The sequence below is a fragment of the Osmia bicornis genome, chromosome 12 (genome assembly GCF_907164935.1).
Source record: "Osmia bicornis bicornis chromosome 12, iOsmBic2.1, whole genome shotgun sequence".
Classification (NCBI taxonomy): Eukaryota; Metazoa; Arthropoda; class Insecta; order Hymenoptera; family Megachilidae; genus Osmia; species Osmia bicornis.
In genome coordinates, this window is record NC_060227.1 from 9591233 (window position 1) to 9608988 (window position 17756).

Sequence of the window (17756 nt, forward strand, 5' to 3'; positions counted from 1 at the left end):
GGCGACTGCCTGCTCGTCCATCAGGTGTGCCGGAAGATGGACCACGCCACAAAGGAGCGATGGGAGACCACCCTTGGGGTCACCACAGAGTATCCGTCTTTCCAGGAGGCCATGGAGTTCATCACCTCACGGATCAGAACGCTGGAGCAGTTGGCCGATGATAAGGCGAGAGCGTCGGCCAGCAAGACCGCTCAAAGTAAGCCCGCTCAAACGAAGGCTCAGCAGATCACCACAAGCAGGCCAGCTCACGCAGCAGTCGCAGCAAGGCCTGCAGCTCAAGCTCGCCCGTCAGCTCCTCGCACCACCGAAAGGCCCCACCTAGAACGGCCATCGCCCTTCGAGTGTTGCGACTGTTGCGGAGGGCAACATTACATCGTGGCATGCGCGCTCTTCAGGAGTATGACGCCGAAAGTGCGAGCTCAAACTATTGAGGACAAACGCCTGTGCTACAATTGCTTGGGCAGGCACAGCGTGCGAGCGTGCAAGTCAGCTCAAAAGTGTAAGCATTGCGGGGACAAACACCACACCATGATACACGAAGGCGAGCCCAAACCGGCTCCAGTTCAAGCTGGCTCATCCAGATCAGCCTCCTCATCCGCTCAAACCACCGAGTAGGAACTCGGTGCAGCCGTCAAAGCATCAGATCACAAAACACTCCTTGCAACCGCTCAAGCTCTGCTCACCACCTCAACAACAGCTCACCAAATCCGCATCTTAATCGATCCAGGTTCCGAAATCTCGTTCATCTCCGAAGAACTCACCCGTCTGCTCAACCTTCGGAGACACAGATCATCCATCACAATCATTGGTGTTGGTGGAACAAAATCAACTGAAACAAAGGGCGTGGTCACTGTCACACTCCAGTCGATGCATTCACAACAGACTGTCTGCATCCAGGCTCACGTGCTCACAGCCGTATCGACAATCCTGCCATCGTTTTCAATGAGAACTCCGGATTGGCCTCACATTAGAAAATTGAGGTTGGCGGACAATGATTTCTTGACACCACGACCAGTCGATTTAATCATTGGAGCGGATTTCTATGGAAGGATTATCAAGCCAAACATCATCAAGGGCTCACCAACAACACCAATTGCTCAACTTTCCATTTTTGGATGGCTCGTCATTGGCCCAGTCAACGAATCACATTCAAACACTCATTATTCACATTTTGCAGTTGCTCAAGACGACCAGAGCAATCTGCAAGAGCTGCTCACCAAATTCTGGGTTCAAGAGGAATCACCAATGGACACTCCAAGCACGCTCACTCCGGAGGAAGAAGAATGCGAATCACATTTCTGTGCGACTCACACTCGTGATCACACTGGAAGGTACATCGTTCGCATTCCACTCAAGGCACCAGCATCGCTCTTAGGCAATTCACACAAGATTGCTCAAAGATGTCTACAAAGCACTTTGCGACGACTCTCCAAGGATTCAACATACAACCAGCTCTACTTCAAGTTCATGAAAGAGTACGAAGAATTAGGACACATGGTAAAGGCTCAAAATCACCAAAGAATTTCATCAAGAGAGGCTGAGAACGTTGGGCCTGATGGGGAGATGACCTTGGCACATGATGCTTCGGCATCAGGAGGGTTGAGGGTCTCTTCTGACGGTTCAACACCTCAGACCTCTGCTCATCTTCAACCATATTATCTGCCTCACCATGGAGTTCTACGTCTCGACAGTTCAACAACGAAGCTCAGGGTTGTATTCAACGGATCAAAAGCTACGACATCAGGCAAATCAGTCAACGATTTAATGCATACTGGTGCTAATTTGCTCTTGAATGTTACAGATGTTCTAATTTGGCTTCGCCATTATCACCACATTTTTGCCACAGACATCACAAAAATGTATCGCCAGGTAGCAGTTCACAAGGATGATTGGGATCTCCAGCGAATCCTTTGGATCGATGAAGACCGCAATGTCATCCCTTACCAGCTCACAACTGTCACGTACGGTACAAAGGCGGCTCCCTTCCTGGCGACACGAGCACTCATGCAACTTGTTCACGATGAGGGTCATCGATTCCCTCTGGCAACGCCTTCGCTCACACATGGCAGATATGTGGACGATATCTTTGGAGGAGCAGACTCAATCTCGGAACTTGTGGAGGTCGCTCAACAGCTGATTGCATTGTGCAACGCGGGCGGATTTCCACTCGCAAAATGGCATGCGACTCACCCAGATCTTCTACGGGCTGTTTCGTCATCCACACAATCGTCAGCTCCCATATCATTTGACGACTGCACTACCAAATTACTCGGAATTCAATGGATGCCTCAAACCGACAATTTTGGCTTTTCATCCACGATCACAGATCAACCAAGTAAGTGCTCAAAACGCCTCGTATTGTCCGAAGTGGCTCGGATATTTGATCCATTAGGTTTCGTCTCACCGGTAATAGTACGAGCAAAAATGCTATTACAAGAACTCTGGCTACACAAAATCAATTGGGACGATCCATTACCGTCTCAAATTGTATCACGATGGTTCATCATCAGAGAAGATCTCAACAGCTTGGCCAAGCTATCGATCCCAAGGTGGTTCAACACATGGAACAATTCAACTGTAGAAATTCATGGATTCTCTGATGCTTCTCAACTTGCCATGGCAGCAGTGATTTACATCACTGTCAGCTCTCCGTCCAACGACTCAATGACGTCACTTGTCTGCTCTAAGACAAAGGTTGCACCACTGAAGAGGCTCACAATACCAAGATTGGAGTTGTCTGCAGCACTTCTATTGGCAAAACTCACAAAATATGTTCAATCAACGCTCAAGGTGAAGATCCATGCAACGCACCTGTGGACGGACTCTCAAGTTTCGCTCATATGGATCAAATCGCAAGCATCACGTTGGAAGGATTATGTTCGGAACAGAGTCATTCAGATCCAAGCACTCACTCCAAATGCGCATTGGAGGCATGTTCCAGGTACTTCTAATCCAGCCGACTGTGCTTCCCGAGGCATTTCGACAGATCAACTTCAACGATTCGAGCTTTGGTGGAAAGGTCCTCCATGGATGGCTCGAAATCAAGATCATTGGCCAGAGCAAAAGGAATTCTCAACTTTAACCAGCGAGCTCGAAGTGAGACCCAATGTCTCACTCTTTGCTTCAGCTCAAAAGCTAAGTTATCATTGGGATCTCATTTACAAATATTCATCTCTTATTAAGCTGTATAGACTGACTGCACTTTGTTTCAGGTTTGCCTTACGGCTTAAGAGAAAGCTCGAAACTCCTCCTGTGATCATCATACCATCCTGCGACATGGAGAAGGCGCAGCTCTTCTGGACTCACGCGACTCAACACTTGTATTTCACCAGCGAAATCAAGACGCTCAACTCAGGCTCAACCCTGCCTGCAACTCACCCCTTCAGTCGCCTCACCGCCTTCATCGATTCGCAGGGAACAATACGAGTAGGAGGAAGACTCACAAATACAGCGCTCAGCAGGGATGAAAAACATCCAGCGATCCTCCCACGGGACACTCACCTGTCGAAGATCATCATTGAAGATGCTCACAAGCGAACACTTCACGGAGGAACGCAGCTCACGCTCGCATACATTCGACAACGGTACTGGATCATCGGTGGCAGAGCTCCTGTAAAATCTCACATTTTGAGATGTGTCGTGTGTGCTCGTCAGAGGGGGATTCGTGCTCGTCAGATGATGGGTCAACTACCTCTCTGTCGAGTCACACCATCACGACCATTCGCTCACACCGGTGTCGATTATGCAGGACCGATCACAATGAAAAATTCAAAGGGAAGAGGCTCGAAAACAATCAAAGGATGGATCTGCGTGTTCGTATGTTTCTCCTCATCAGCTGTTCACCTCGAGGTTGTCAGCGATTACTCAACCGAGGGATTTCTGGCAGCCTACAGAAGATTCTCATCACGAAGAGGGATCGCTCACAAGTTGTACTCTGACTGTGGTACAAATTTCATTGGAGCACAGGCAGAGCTCAAACGCCTGTTCACGTCAAGTTCACAGGAGCACCGACAGATCGCATCGATTCTGTCAGCTGACAGCACTCAATGGATGTTCAACCCACCAGCTGCTCCTCACATGGGAGGAAAATGGGAAGCTGTGGTGAAATCAATCAAGTACCATCTCAGGAGAACAATTGGTGAGCTCTTACTAACATTCGAAGAGTTTTCCACTCTCCTCACACAGATCGAAGCGGTGCTCAACTCAAGACCATTGGAGCCGCTCAGTGACGATCCCAACGACATCTCTGCGCTCACCCCAGGACACTTCCTCATCGGTTCAGCGCTCAACACGATACCAGAGCCATCACTGCTCGACGTCTCACCAGGCAGATTGTCGAAATGGCAACTGATCCAGCAAAGGGTTCAACACTTCTGGTCTCAGTGGTCTCGACACTACCTGCAGAGACTGCAATCGATCTCAAAGTGGCATCATCCATCGAACGACATCAAGACAGGCTCGTTGGTGCTGCTCACGAACGAGCATCTTCCACCGAGCAAGTGGCCACTCGCAAGAGTGACCGAAGTTCACCCCGGCAAGGATGCCCTCACCAGGGTTGCAACCGTGAAGACTGCAACCACGACTCTCGTCAGACCGATCACCAAGCTTGTCATCCTGCCTGTTCACCATCAAGCTGAGCTCACCTCTGCAGAAACATCATCAACGAGTTGCTGATGGCGGGCGGAAATGTTTGAGAATCCGCTCAGCCATGATGGCGCTCACGGTCGATCGATTTATCGATCGGGAGTCGACCATCTAGGTAACGCGTGAGCAGGGGTCCTTCTCGCCGGCTCGCGCGCAACGACGCCTTTATTGATCATCGATCACCACGGCTCAGTCAAGTGCTCAGCAGTTTTTGTTCACCCGATCAAAGTTCGAAAGTGCAAATCACCAACGTTCAGTTCACCAGTTCAACTACCGCTCTGAATCCTCAGCGATCGTGCAAGCTACAGGATTCCCAGGTAATGTTCATTTACAAGATAATTCATTGTACACGCGAGCCGCCAACCACGTGTCGATCACGCACACGATCACGGGCACCATCACAGCAGCGGGCTGAATTAATATAATTAACGGCGCTGAGAAGCTCGCTGGTTGCATTTTATAAACGCATTGCTCAGTTAAGAACGATCAAGGTGACAGATCAATTCTATATTTTGTATGTATCAAATTCACACCGACTCATTGTAATTGTAAAATCATATCAGACAGTTCATTTTCTTGTGTATCATAATTCAAGGCGGATCATTGTACGATCAAAATCATTGTCAAATCATCGTGTTCACCACAATTTTTATCATTGACTCAAATAAATCAATTTGTGAAACCGACCCAGCAAGTGTAAAATTCTTTCCCAGCGCAATCCATCCAGGATTTCCATCATTCCTGAACAATAAATAAAAAAGTTTCATCGTTGCATTAGTATTGTTTTACAGACATATAGTCGATTGTTTTCGCTCCGTCTTCTTTTTCACTCCCCGTCCTTTTTTACGTTCGAAGCAGTCGGGAAACTTCAAATAATGTCGGAATTAGACGATATTCGTGCATCTATACGACGCAACGGCGAAAATTGTTTGTGTGTGTGATGATAGACTGTGCCCCACCAACTCTCTTCCTTTAGAAGATACAGATTTTGTTCCTTTTTAATCCGAACGAGCTACTGTTCAGACGTAAGTACCAAACAAGCAATATTTCATTTTATAATATACATTAATTTCATTTTTAATGGTTGGTGGTTTGGTTGGGTGTAGTTCTGAAAACCAATCACTCCATATTTTTTTTATTTTTTAAACCACAGTATTCTTACGTTTCTGGATACACTGATTACGAATATCATAGCAAAAAATGTGCGACTACAGTATTGCCACGAAATAAGCAAGTGGCTCGGGACCGAACCGTTGCTTATTTCGAGGGAGGTAGCTATTCGGCTTGACTTTGTTCTCGAAACGGGACGATAGAGAACGCGAGAAACGAGTGAGAGATCCGAGGTACCGGCAAATCATAAAGTGATCGGCCGAGCAGCGATGTTATTTTTTGAACAAGGATAGAATGTAGCATGCCCTCTCGTTCTCGCACTCTGCGTTTCCGAAGGCATGTAGAATGACATGAACGAAACATGCTCCAATTTACTAATTGCGTGTTAGACCCCCTCTTATTAAAAGATGTTTTAAATGCCACTCTTGAAAAATAAATATTATTTTTTTATTACTTTGCTCAAGATTTATTTCAATGTTGTTGAATAAAATCGTACGCCTTGAAGAAGATGCGGCCCTGTAGGTACCGGAAGGTTTCTTGTCCCTTCATGCAGACACGTCATGACTTTTCCGGAAAAACCCAAGAATCTGTACCTGAATCGGTGCATACAATTCACACCATTCCGGCTTTGGTCAGTCTTTAGACAACCGTTGCTGGAGTAGTACATAAAGTGAAAATCGATAGTGTCAAAAGTTGTGCAGTTTTTTTTGTGATCATGGCGGAAATTCAAAAAAAGAAGAGAGTTTTTCTATCAGTGGAGCAGAAGATGCAAATTGCCGAACAATTACAGAAGGGAATGACGGTGAAGGCACTTTCTCGAGAATATGGAGTATCGCCGGATGTGATTCATCGGATTCGACGAGAGTGTACACTCCTATCCGCTTTTGGGACCCGCGGGGGCCATGTATTACAGCATAAAAATCGAAGAAGATCTTCGGTCGAAGATTTAGAAGAGCGATTGTATACATGGTTCGTTCAACAACGAGTGATGGGAAACCCTATAACAGATTTGCTGTTGCTGGAAAAGGCCCGCGAAATGTTGGCTGCGCACGGAGGAACCTCATATGCCGGAAGCAAGGGCTGGTTGTGGAGATTCAAACAACGCTATGCGATCCACTTAGCCCATGCTCATGGTGAAAAAGCAAGTGCTGACAAAGATGGTGCGCAAAATTTCATAAAAACATTCAATGACAAAATCGCGGAAGAGGATATAAATTTAAATTTAGTCTTTAATATGGACGAAGCAGGCCTTTTATGGAAAACTATTCCTTCGAAAAGCCTTATAACAGATACTGAAAGTAAATTGGAAGGCAGAAAATTAAAAAAGGATAGGGTGTCCATTTGTTTCTGTAGTAATGCAACTGGCACCCATAAATTGGCCCCGATTTTATCCACAAATTTCAAAATCCACGAGCTTTGAAAAACTGCAGAAATTTGCCAGTGGTTTACAAATCACAGCGTCAAGCGTGGATGACGCAAGAAATTTTTAATTCCTGGTACGAGGAGCATTTTAAACCTAGCGTTGAAATGTACAAAACAGAAAGCGGTATGTTAGGTAAAGTCGTTCTGTTGGTGGACAACTGCTCCAGCCATAAAACTATGACACCCCAAGCACATGACAATTTTGAAATTATTTATCTACCCCCCAATACGACATCCCTGATACAACCCATGGACCAAGGCGTTATTGCCAAATTTAAAACAACCTACAGACATAAGATGTTACGCCGAGTTTTGCAATATGAGCAAGGAATACAGGAGTTTTATTGTAAATTTAATATTAAAGACTGCATAAATTTAGTGGCGGAATCATGGACGGATATTACATCTGCCAATCTGCACGCCAGTTGGAATAAACTTTTCTGCAGGGAATCCGAACAAATTGATATATGCAATACTTCCATACACTCCGAAATGACGGACATTATTAATGCTCTCACGGGCGAAAATAATGACAGCGAAGAATTGAACACCGTACTTACACATTTGGAGGAACAGGAGGCAATGAATTATGAAGATGACAGTACGGCGATGGAAATAGAAAGAAGTGGAAATGAAGAAGAAGAAAAAGCGGAAGAACATGATGATACACAACAAATCCAACCAACTGAAGCAGAGAGAATTGAAAAATAGAAGAGGGACTTAATCATATTTGAAAATATTATTAAGGAGTATGGTAATGATAACGAAGCAACCTTAATCATTGGGGAGGCACTTAAAACAATTTTAGAAAAAGAACCTCTACGGAGAAAAGAAAGCCAACCGTGAAAAGACTAATATAAGGTAAGAAAAGATTTTCTGAAATAATAGTAGAAAAAAACAGAAACTAAATCTACTCAAAAAGTTAATTATAATTTTTTTACAGGACATCACCTTTTTCACTGGCGTATCGACAAGGAGTTTTGTATATTTTGTATATTTTGTATATTTTGTATATTTTGAAGTGAGTTGCACACATGTAATCCAGAAAATAATTAACACATTTGCGTCTTAAGTAATAAACAAAATTCATTATAAAATGAGTGAGATATATTAACATGTACAATTTTACGTTACAGAGAGAGGGACGGCTGCTGGCCTGAAGCGCCGCACCTACCGCGGAAGATGGCCGCGGGGCGGGAGGGGCGGGGCTGGAGGGGCGGCCCAAACAAATATTTCTTTTCCTTATTTTAATTTTATACTTTGTACTTCATTTTAATTTAACATTTCTATTTTATTTTCATTTTCATATATTATTTATACTTTCTTTTCGTTTTAGTTTTTGTATTTATATATTTATATTTTATTTTCATTTTGATGTCTCATTTATAGTTTCATTTCATTTTAGTTTTTTATGTATATTCTAATTTTGTTTATTTTTTTTTCATTTTTGTACTATCATTTGTTAAATTCTCTTTCATATTTTACTAAGAATAAAACAAAGAAATATTATTCACATTGTTTTCTTTTATTTCCTTACGACATCCTACAAATACTAAACATACCACTAAAAACTGTTAAATAAAATATTTTTCAACCAAAAAAAAACCGACTTCGAAGTGCACTAACAAGTGTAAAATAATTTCGATTTCATTTATACCAGTATTCCACACCTATTACTACAATCTACTTAATCGTTAAATTGGTTTACTAAATACATTTCAACCTATTCGGAGGCAGCGCAAAATGAAACAGCAGAATATACGATCCTCCCAATAACGATTTGATTGCGGTATGGCAAACTTGGTAATTAATAAGTCGTAAGAAATAAAATTCGAAACGTTATAGATACGGCAGAAAACATTTGTAATTGTAACGATTGTATCAGAAGTTGGTAGCACTTCTAGAGAACTAAAGCCCCGTCGCGGACAAGGTCCCCAAGCTAAGGTGTAAGCTATCGTGCCGAGAGCTGGATGGCACCGGGGTAATGGTGTCTCGAACGATGCTCTTGGGGTACCAGGCGCCCCTCCATTGTATCTAGCCTTACCCCTGTAATCGGGGTCTGCAGGGGCGGACCTTTATTTCCCGACCACTCGTGGGATCTATACGGACTTAAAACAAACAACACCAACACAAAAACAAACAGACAGGGACGTGACGGAAACGGTAACGGACTCTATCGAATACGCGCCCGGAAGCGGTGTAACGGAAGGGTTAAGGGGCCTAATTTTGGGAACCACCCCCGAAGCACCGCTGACGAGCGACCCAAGTAAGAGCGCGTCTGCGGCGGGCGAAGGTATAGCCTTGCCCGCCCTGGACTCGCTCACGCTCAATGAAGAGCTCTCCTCCGATGTAACTGGGGACGTGCAGGGAGAAATCCCTCATCAGGACCCGGAAGCATGGAGGAAGATCAAACGCTGTGGGGCAGCCAGGAAGAGGGCCCAGAGGGAGCGTCTAGCTCGCGAAGGGAACTCTGGCGGGATTGTCCCCACGGACAAGAAATACGAGGCTGGAAAGGCCCTAGCGACGGCGACCGCGAAGGGAGGCCATAAGGGAGTGGACGGAAAGGGGCTCAAAAGGTCCCGGCCGTCCATATCCCCAAACACCCAACCTCTAGCGAAACGGCGATAGAAGGTGTTCCCGTCGCCGGTTAGCTATAAGGAGGCGTTGACGACGGAGAGGAGGCTGGCCATAGCGCCGGCCAACTATCCAGAGTCAACACTCTCGGAAGAGCAGGGCTCCAACGTCAAACGGGCGATCGTGGAGGCGCTGTGCGGGACCCCCAAAGGGGGCACCATGCCGCGTTTTGACGACTGCCGGTTCGGCGGGGGCATTCTGCTAGTTACCTGCGCGGATGCAAAATCAATAGAGTGGCTAAAGAACACCGTCGCCGCAATCAAGCCCTGGGAGGGAGCAAACCTCCAGGTCATTGATGGTCAGCGGCTTCCCAAACTGAGGAGGATGCTGACCGTCATCCCCGGCCCTCCGACAAAAACGGAGGCTATTCTGAGACTCATTGAGGGTCAAAACCCAGGCCTCCGCACCGGGCTCTGAAGGGTCTGGAGCAGGAGGGACGGGCCGAATTCGGTCACCCTAGTACAGTAATCTCTCTCACATTGCCCGTTAGGTAGGAATCGAAAGTGGGCAACTTGGGAAGACTAGAATCGTTTTTCCAGCCTCGCAGTTCGCCTTTGTAGTTTGCCGAACAAAGAAAAGGACAGCGAATAAAAGAGAAAGACAGAATTAGAGTCGGGCAAATGAAAGATTTAAAAACCAGTACTACATATAAACTTTTTTATTTTTAACTTTTTTAATATGCAATTACTTTTATCATATTGGTGAGACTTTTGCGTTTAAAATGAGACCAAACACAATATAATTTGGATCGCGTTTACTTATCAATACCTATTAGGTAATTCATTTCATCATTGCTTTAAATGAATTACAAGAGCGGATTTCTAGAAAAAATACACAAAATATTTGTACACATTATCTGTTGAATACGTAACTTGTGTCTGGATAATGTGGAAAAAGCTTACATTCGAGGGACAATGCGGTGGTACAGCCTACGTTTTAGGGACAATGTGGTGGTACAGCCTACGTTTTAGGGACAATGCGGTGGTACACCCAACGTTTGATTTATAAAATATATTGATGTATAAAATATAATACATGTTTACACATGTGAGTTATTTAATAAGCCTTCATAAATAAATTTAGTCCGAATTATATCGTGTTTGGTCTCATTTTAATCGTAAAAATCTTGCCAATATGTTAAAAAAATTTGTAAATAGAAAAAAGTGAAATTAAAAAAGTTATATTCCTTCATTATAAATTACTAAGACTCGAACTCTCATCAAAAGGACCGCGTCGCGTGTCACATTACATACATCACACGTTTGACTGACTTCCATCGAGATAACATAGGCGCAGAAGTGATGAATACATAAGCGTAGAAACAGCGTAGGGACAATGTGAGGCGTCCGTCAGTATGGGCAATGTGAGAGACATTACTGTACTGGGAATTGACTCGGCCTCACATAGCCTCATAACAAGACAAGGTTTCGAGGTCCACGTGGGAATGCGAAGGGCCCTCTTTAGGGAGGGACCTGCAGGGACCACGGAGGACCCGAAACAGCAGAAAGAAGGCCCCGGTACGGGACCGGTGGTAACGGCTTCGGTCATCGAGGGCGGAGAAGAACGTGGAATGGGAGGAGAGGGAGGGTAACCTGCGGAGTCGCAGGAGACACTCCTAGATGCCCCTCCTGCCCCCACCACAGCTGATCCACCCACCGAGGTGGAGAAAAAGAGTGAGGAGCCGGACCCTCGCAGCGACGGAGGGAAACCGTCCCAACCGTCCCCCCGGGCAGATACATACCCAGGGCGGGGCCAGCGAGGGGAAGGCCAACCCTGGCGGAAGCCACGAAGAGGACCGGTCTGATGGGAGTACAAAGGGACGTTCAACGCACCCTACCCCACTCCCTGAAGATCGGTACGAGAGATAAGGTTCCGGGAGGGGCCCCCTCAAAGGTAAATTTTATGGGCCCCTCTGGGGAACATAAGATAGCTGCAAGCACCAAGCGTGACCGGACCAATGCTGACACCAACAGGGTGTCAGACGGCACCAGGTTCTCGCAGATCAATCTGCAACATTGCAAGGCGGCAACGGATATCCTCCATCACCGCCTTGTGACAAGGCAGACAGATATAGCCCGCATACAAGAACTTTGGATCTCCAAGGAACGCGTAGGAGGGCTCGATATGAGATGCGGCTTATTCTACTACGACGCCACATCTACAATGCCCAGGGCCTGCATCTTTGTCAAGGAGGAGATACCGGCCCTGAAACTAAACGAATTCTGCACAGCTGATCTCTCAGCGGTTAAGGTCAAACTTAACCTCGGCCGGAATACGTCTGAGCTAGTGATCTGCTCGGCGTACCTCCCGTATGACTCAGAGGACCCTCCACCTACGAGGGAACTCAGAGCCACTACGCAAATAACGGTCTGCACCTGGTGATCGGATGCGATGCCAACTCACACCACACCGTATGGGGCAGCACCAATACCAACGGCAGAGGCACAGCACTGCTAGAGCACTTCGCCACCACGGGTCTCGAGAGCCTTTGTTAAGGATTATTCCACATAGCCTAATTTTATATAAAATTAATTTTTTCACCAAATTTACACTATTGTATAAATTGTCCATATATACGTGATGCCACTTATTGAAGTTGTTTTTTAACAAATCCATTACAGTTTTCTCTATTTTTTGTCCCGTACCGGAATATAATTTGAAGCCCAATATGTAACCAGTAACAGAATCATACGCCATTCTGACAAGTAAACCGTACTTAGTTATTTTCCTTGGATTGTATACTTTGAAATTGAGTCGTCCGCGCCACGGTATCATGCCCTCATCGACGGATATATTCTGTCCTGGAGAAAAGTTCTCTTCAAATTTTTTGGAAAAGTAATCGAGAAGATATTGCACTTTGTACAACCTGTCAGCGTTTGGAAGCATTTTTTCGTTATCAGAAAAATGTAAATATGTCAGGATTTCTCGAAACCTATTACGGCTCATGGTTTTTGAAACAATTGGTGTTTCAATGATGGGGTTAGTGGACCAATAGTCGCTAATTCTTGCCTTTTTAACTAATCCTTTTAACTAAAAAAAATTTTTTAGTTCAGATATCGTAACATTACGCCACATTCCGCATTTTTTCCCTCTTTTAAATTTCCTGTAATTCTGAGCATGATATTTATTCGTTTCTACCGCGATGAACTCTAGAAGATCATCTCCGAGGAAACAATTTACGACGTTTTCAACCGAATCACAGTGGCTGACGCTGACACGTGGTCCCGTGGCACCTTCGAAAGCTTCATGATCACGTGGTCTATCAATGTCAGACCAGCCAATTGTATCCTCCACGTTTTCCTCTTCGTCACTGCTGTTTGGTGTCCGAAGTCGACGGAGATTTCTTCTTGGGGGCAGGAAAGGATTCCCCTTTTCTTCTTCTTCCTCACTGCTACAAGCTATACGAAGTACACGGCGATTTTTTCTTGGTGGCGGGAAAGGATCCTCATCGCTTTCTTCATCGTCACTGCTGCTTGATATCCGTACACGGTGATTTCTTCTTAGTTGTGGGAAAGAATCTTCCTCTTCCCCTCTTTCAATATTTTCTCCACCATTACTATCGCTGCCTTCTTTGCCTTCGGCATCACTGGGAACGTCAGAAAAATTATCTGCGTATTCTTCCACAAACACTTCGTCTTCCATTCTAAACGAGGTTTCGAGGGGTCTCGCGAGGTTTCCGGAAGTTGAAAATTGCAAAGTAAGAAGTAAGCTGTAGAGGGGAATCACACACCTTATTAAAAATGTCCCTAAACCTAGTAAGCTGCGCGAGTTAAGTATGGTCTCTCGTGAAGTGCAGTATACATGTATGTATGTACATCAGAAGTGCTACCAACTTCTGATACAATCGTTACAATTACAAATGTTTTCTGCCGTATCTATAACGTTTCGAATTTTATTTCTTACGACTTATTAATTACCAAGTTTGCCATACCGCAATCAAATCGTTATTGGGAGGATCGTATATTCTGCTGTTTCATTTTGCGCTGCCTCCGAATAGGTTGAAATGTATTTAGTAAACCAATTTAACGATTAAGTAGATTGTAGTAATAGGTGTGGAATACTGGTATAAATGAAATCGAAATTATTTTACACTTGTTAGTGCACTTCGAAGTCGGTTTTTTTTGGTTGAAAAATATTTTATTTAACAGTTTTTAGTGGTATGTTTAGTATTTGTAGGATGTCGTAAGGAAATAAAAGAAAACAATGTGAATAATATTTCTTTGTTTTATTCTTAGTAAAATATGAAAGAGAATTTAACAAATGATAGTACAAAAATGAAAAAAAAATAAACAAAATTAGAATATACATAAAAAACTAAAATGAAATGAAACTATAAATGAGACATCAAAATGAAAATAAAATATAAATATATAAATACAAAAACTAAAACGAAAAGAAAGTATAAATAATATATGAAAATGAAAATAAAATAGAAATGTTAAATTAAAATGAAGTACAAAGTATAAAATTAAAATAAGGAAAAGAAATATTTGTTTGGGCCGCCCCTCCAGCCCCGCCCCTCCCGCCCCGCGGCCATCTTCCGCGGTAGGTGCGGCGCTTCAGGCCAGCAGCCGTCCCTCTCTCTGTAACGTAAAATTGTACATGTTAATATATCTCACTCATTTTATAATGAATTTTGTTTATTACTTAAGACGCAAATGTGTTAATTATTTTCTGGATTACATGTGTGCAACTCACTTCAAAATATACAAAATATACAAAATATACAAAATATACAAAACTCCTTGTCGATACGCCAGTGAAAAAGGTGATGTCCTGTAAAAAAATTATAATTAACTTTTTGAGTAGATTTAGTTTCTGTTTTTTTCTACTATTATTTCAGAAAATCTTTTCTTACCTTATATTAGTCTTTTCACGGTTGGCTTTCTTTTCTCCGTAGAGGTTCTTTTTCTAAAATTGTTTTAAGTGCCTCCCCAATGATTAAGGTTGCTTCGTTATCATTACCATACTCCTTAATAATATTTTCAAATATGATTAAGTCCCTCTTCTATTTTTCAATTCTCTCTGCTTCAGTTGGTTGGATTTGTTGTGTATCATCATGTTCTTCCGCTTTTTCTTCTTCTTCATTTCCACTTCTTTCTATTTCCATCGCCGTACTGTCATCTTCATAATTCATTGCCTCCTGTTCCTCCAAATGTGTAAGTACGGTGTTCAATTCTTCGCTGTCATTATTTTCGCCCGTGAGAGCATTAATAATGTCCGTCATTTCGGAGTGTATGGAAGTATTGCATATATCAATTTGTTCGGATTCCCTGCAGAAAAGTTTATTCCAACTGGCGTGCAGATTGGCAGATGTAATATCCGTCCATGATTCCGCCACTAAATTTATGCAGTCTTTAATATTAAATTTACAATAAAACTCCTGTATTCCTTGCTCATATTGCAAAACTCGGCGTAACATCTTATGTCTGTAGGTTGTTTTAAATTTGGCAATAACGCCTTGGTCCATGGGTTGTATCAGGGATGTCGTATTGGGGGGTAGATAAATAATTTCAAAATTGTCATGTGCTTGGGGTGTCATAGTTTTATGGCTGGAGCAGTTGTCCACCAACAGAACGACTTTACCTAACATACCGCTTTCTGTTTTGTACATTTCAACGCTAGGTTTAAAATGCTCCTCGTACCAGGAATTAAAAATTTCTTGCGTCATCCACGCTTGACGCTGTGATTTGTAAACCACTGGCAAATTTCTGCAGTTTTTCAAAGCTCGTGGATTTTGAAATTTGTGGATAAAAATCGGGGCCAATTTATGGGTGCCAGTTGCATTACTACAGAAACAAATGGACACCCTATCCTTTTTTAATTTTCTGCCTTCCAATTTACTTTCAGTATCTGTTATAAGGCTTTTCGAAGGAATAGTTTTCCATAAAAGGCCTGCTTCGTCCATATTAAAGACTAAATTTAAATTTATATCCTCTTCCGCGATTTTGTCATTGAATGTTTTTATGAAATTTTGCGCACCATCTTTGTCAGCACTTGCTTTTTCACCATGAGCATGGGCTAAGTGGATCGCATAGCGTTGTTTGAATCTCCACAACCAGCCCTTGCTTCCGGCATATGAGGTTCCTCCGTGCGCAGCCAACATTTCGCGGGCCTTTTCCAGCAACAGCAAATCTGTTATAGGGTTTCCCATCACTCGTTGTTGAACGAACCATGTATACAATCGCTCTTCTAAATCTTCGACCGAAGATCTTCTTCGATTTTTATGCTGTAATACATGGCCCCCGCGGGTCCCAAAAGCGGATAGGAGTGTACACTCTCGTCGAATCCGATGAATCACATCCGGCGATACTCCATATTCTCGAGAAAGTGCCTTCACCGTCATTCCCTTCTGTAATTGTTCGGCAATTTGCATCTTCTGCTCCACTGATAGAAAAACTCTCTTCTTTTTTTGAATTTCCGCCATGATCACAAAAAAACTGCACAACTTTTGACACTATCGATTTTCACTTTATGTACTACTCCAGCAACGGTTGTCTAAAGACTGACCAAAGCCGGAATGGTGTGAATTGTATGCACCGATTCAGGTACAGATTCTTGGGTTTTTCCGGAAAAGTCATGACGTGTCTGCATGAAGGGACAAGAAACCTTCCGGTACCTACAGGGCCGCATCTTCTTCAAGGCGTACGATTTTATTCAACAACATTGAAATAAATCTTGAGCAAAGTAATAAAAAAATAATATTTATTTTTCAAGAGTGGCATTTAAAACATCTTTTAATAAGAGGGGGTCTAACACGCAATTAGTAAATTGGAGCATGTTTCGTTCATGTCATTCTACATGCCTTCGGAAACGCAGAGTGCGAGAACGAGAGGGCATGCTACATTCTATCCTTGTTCAAAAAATAACATCGCTGCTCGGCCGATCACTTTATGATTTGCCGGTACCTCGGATCTCTCACTCGTTTCTCGCGTTCTCTATCGTCCCGTTTCGAGAACAAAGTCAAGCCGAATAGCTACCTCCCTCGAAATAAGCAACGGTTCGGTCCCGAGCCACTTGCTTATTTCGTGGCAATACTGTAGTCGCACATTTTTTGCTATGATATTCGTAATCAGTGTATCCAGAAACGTAAGAATACTGTGGTTTAAAAAATAAAAAAAATATGGAGTGATTGGTTTTCAGAACTACACCCAACCAAACCACCAACCATTAAAAATGAAATTAATGTATATTATAAAATGAAATATTGCTTGTTTGGTACTTACGTCTGAACAGTAGCTCGTTCGGATTAAAAAGGAACAAAATCTGTATCTTCTAAAGGAAGAGAGTTGGTGGGGCACAGTCTATCATCACACACACAAACAATTTTCGCCGTTGCGTCGTATAGATGCACGAATATCGTCTAATTCCGACATTATTTGAAGTTTCCCGACTGCTTCGAACGTAAAAAAGGACGGGGAGTGAAAAAGAAGACGGAGCGAAAACAATCGACTATATGTCTGTAAAACAATACTAATGCAACGATGAAACTTTTTTATTTATAATTTTTTTGCTTAAAAACTTTTATCAATAGATTTGTGATATTTTTTTGATGAAAATAAGACCAATCAGGAAGTAAATCGGACTACTTTTGTGATTAATCAATTTAAATTGATGAAATCAATCATTACTAGACAATTAAAGTAACATTAAACCGATTTATGCCGTGTTTCGACTCAGTTTAATTGGAGAATTCCGAGCAATCTGTTGGTGCAATTTTCATTGATGTTGGATGAAAATTATTACAAATGAACTTTTCTTTACTAGATGCTCATTTGTTTTACTCGTGATATCCCTTTGAAGCGCCGTAGCTCGACTGGTGTTGCTCGACGTATATCTATACCGTCTATCTCGCTTCCTCTCGTTATTACATCTATTCTCTTACGGTCACATTTATCCGAGTATCACTGTACTTCGTTTCTTTATGCCAACGAACGACACTCTCT

At 43.2% G+C, this 17756-nt stretch overlaps 4 protein-coding genes across 4 annotated transcripts; 3 read left to right on the top strand and 1 right to left on the bottom strand.

Annotated features, from left to right (window-relative positions):
* The first annotated feature begins 867 nt into the window (after positions 1-867).
* Positions 868-4674, top strand: LOC123988366. The gene has a single exon (XM_046288175.1). The coding sequence runs from the start codon at positions 868-870 to the stop codon at positions 4672-4674; it is 3807 nt and encodes a 1268-aa protein (XP_046144131.1).
* A 1795-nt stretch (positions 4675-6469) lies between these two features.
* Positions 6470-7174, top strand: LOC123988367 (jerky protein homolog). The gene has a single exon (XM_046288176.1). It carries the CDS (start codon positions 6470-6472, stop codon positions 7172-7174), a length of 705 nt encoding a protein of 234 aa, XP_046144132.1.
* A 50-nt stretch (positions 7175-7224) lies between these two features.
* LOC123988368 (tigger transposable element-derived protein 1-like) lies at positions 7225-7887 on the top strand. Its single transcript, XM_046288177.1, has one exon. It carries the CDS (start codon positions 7225-7227, stop codon positions 7885-7887), a length of 663 nt encoding a protein of 220 aa, XP_046144133.1.
* Positions 7888-14818: 6931 nt separating this feature from the next.
* LOC114882524 (tigger transposable element-derived protein 2-like) lies at positions 14819-16237 on the bottom strand. Its single transcript, XM_029199408.2, has one exon. It carries the CDS (start codon positions 16235-16237, stop codon positions 14819-14821), a length of 1419 nt encoding a protein of 472 aa, XP_029055241.2.
* Positions 16238-17756: the final 1519 nt, after the last annotated feature.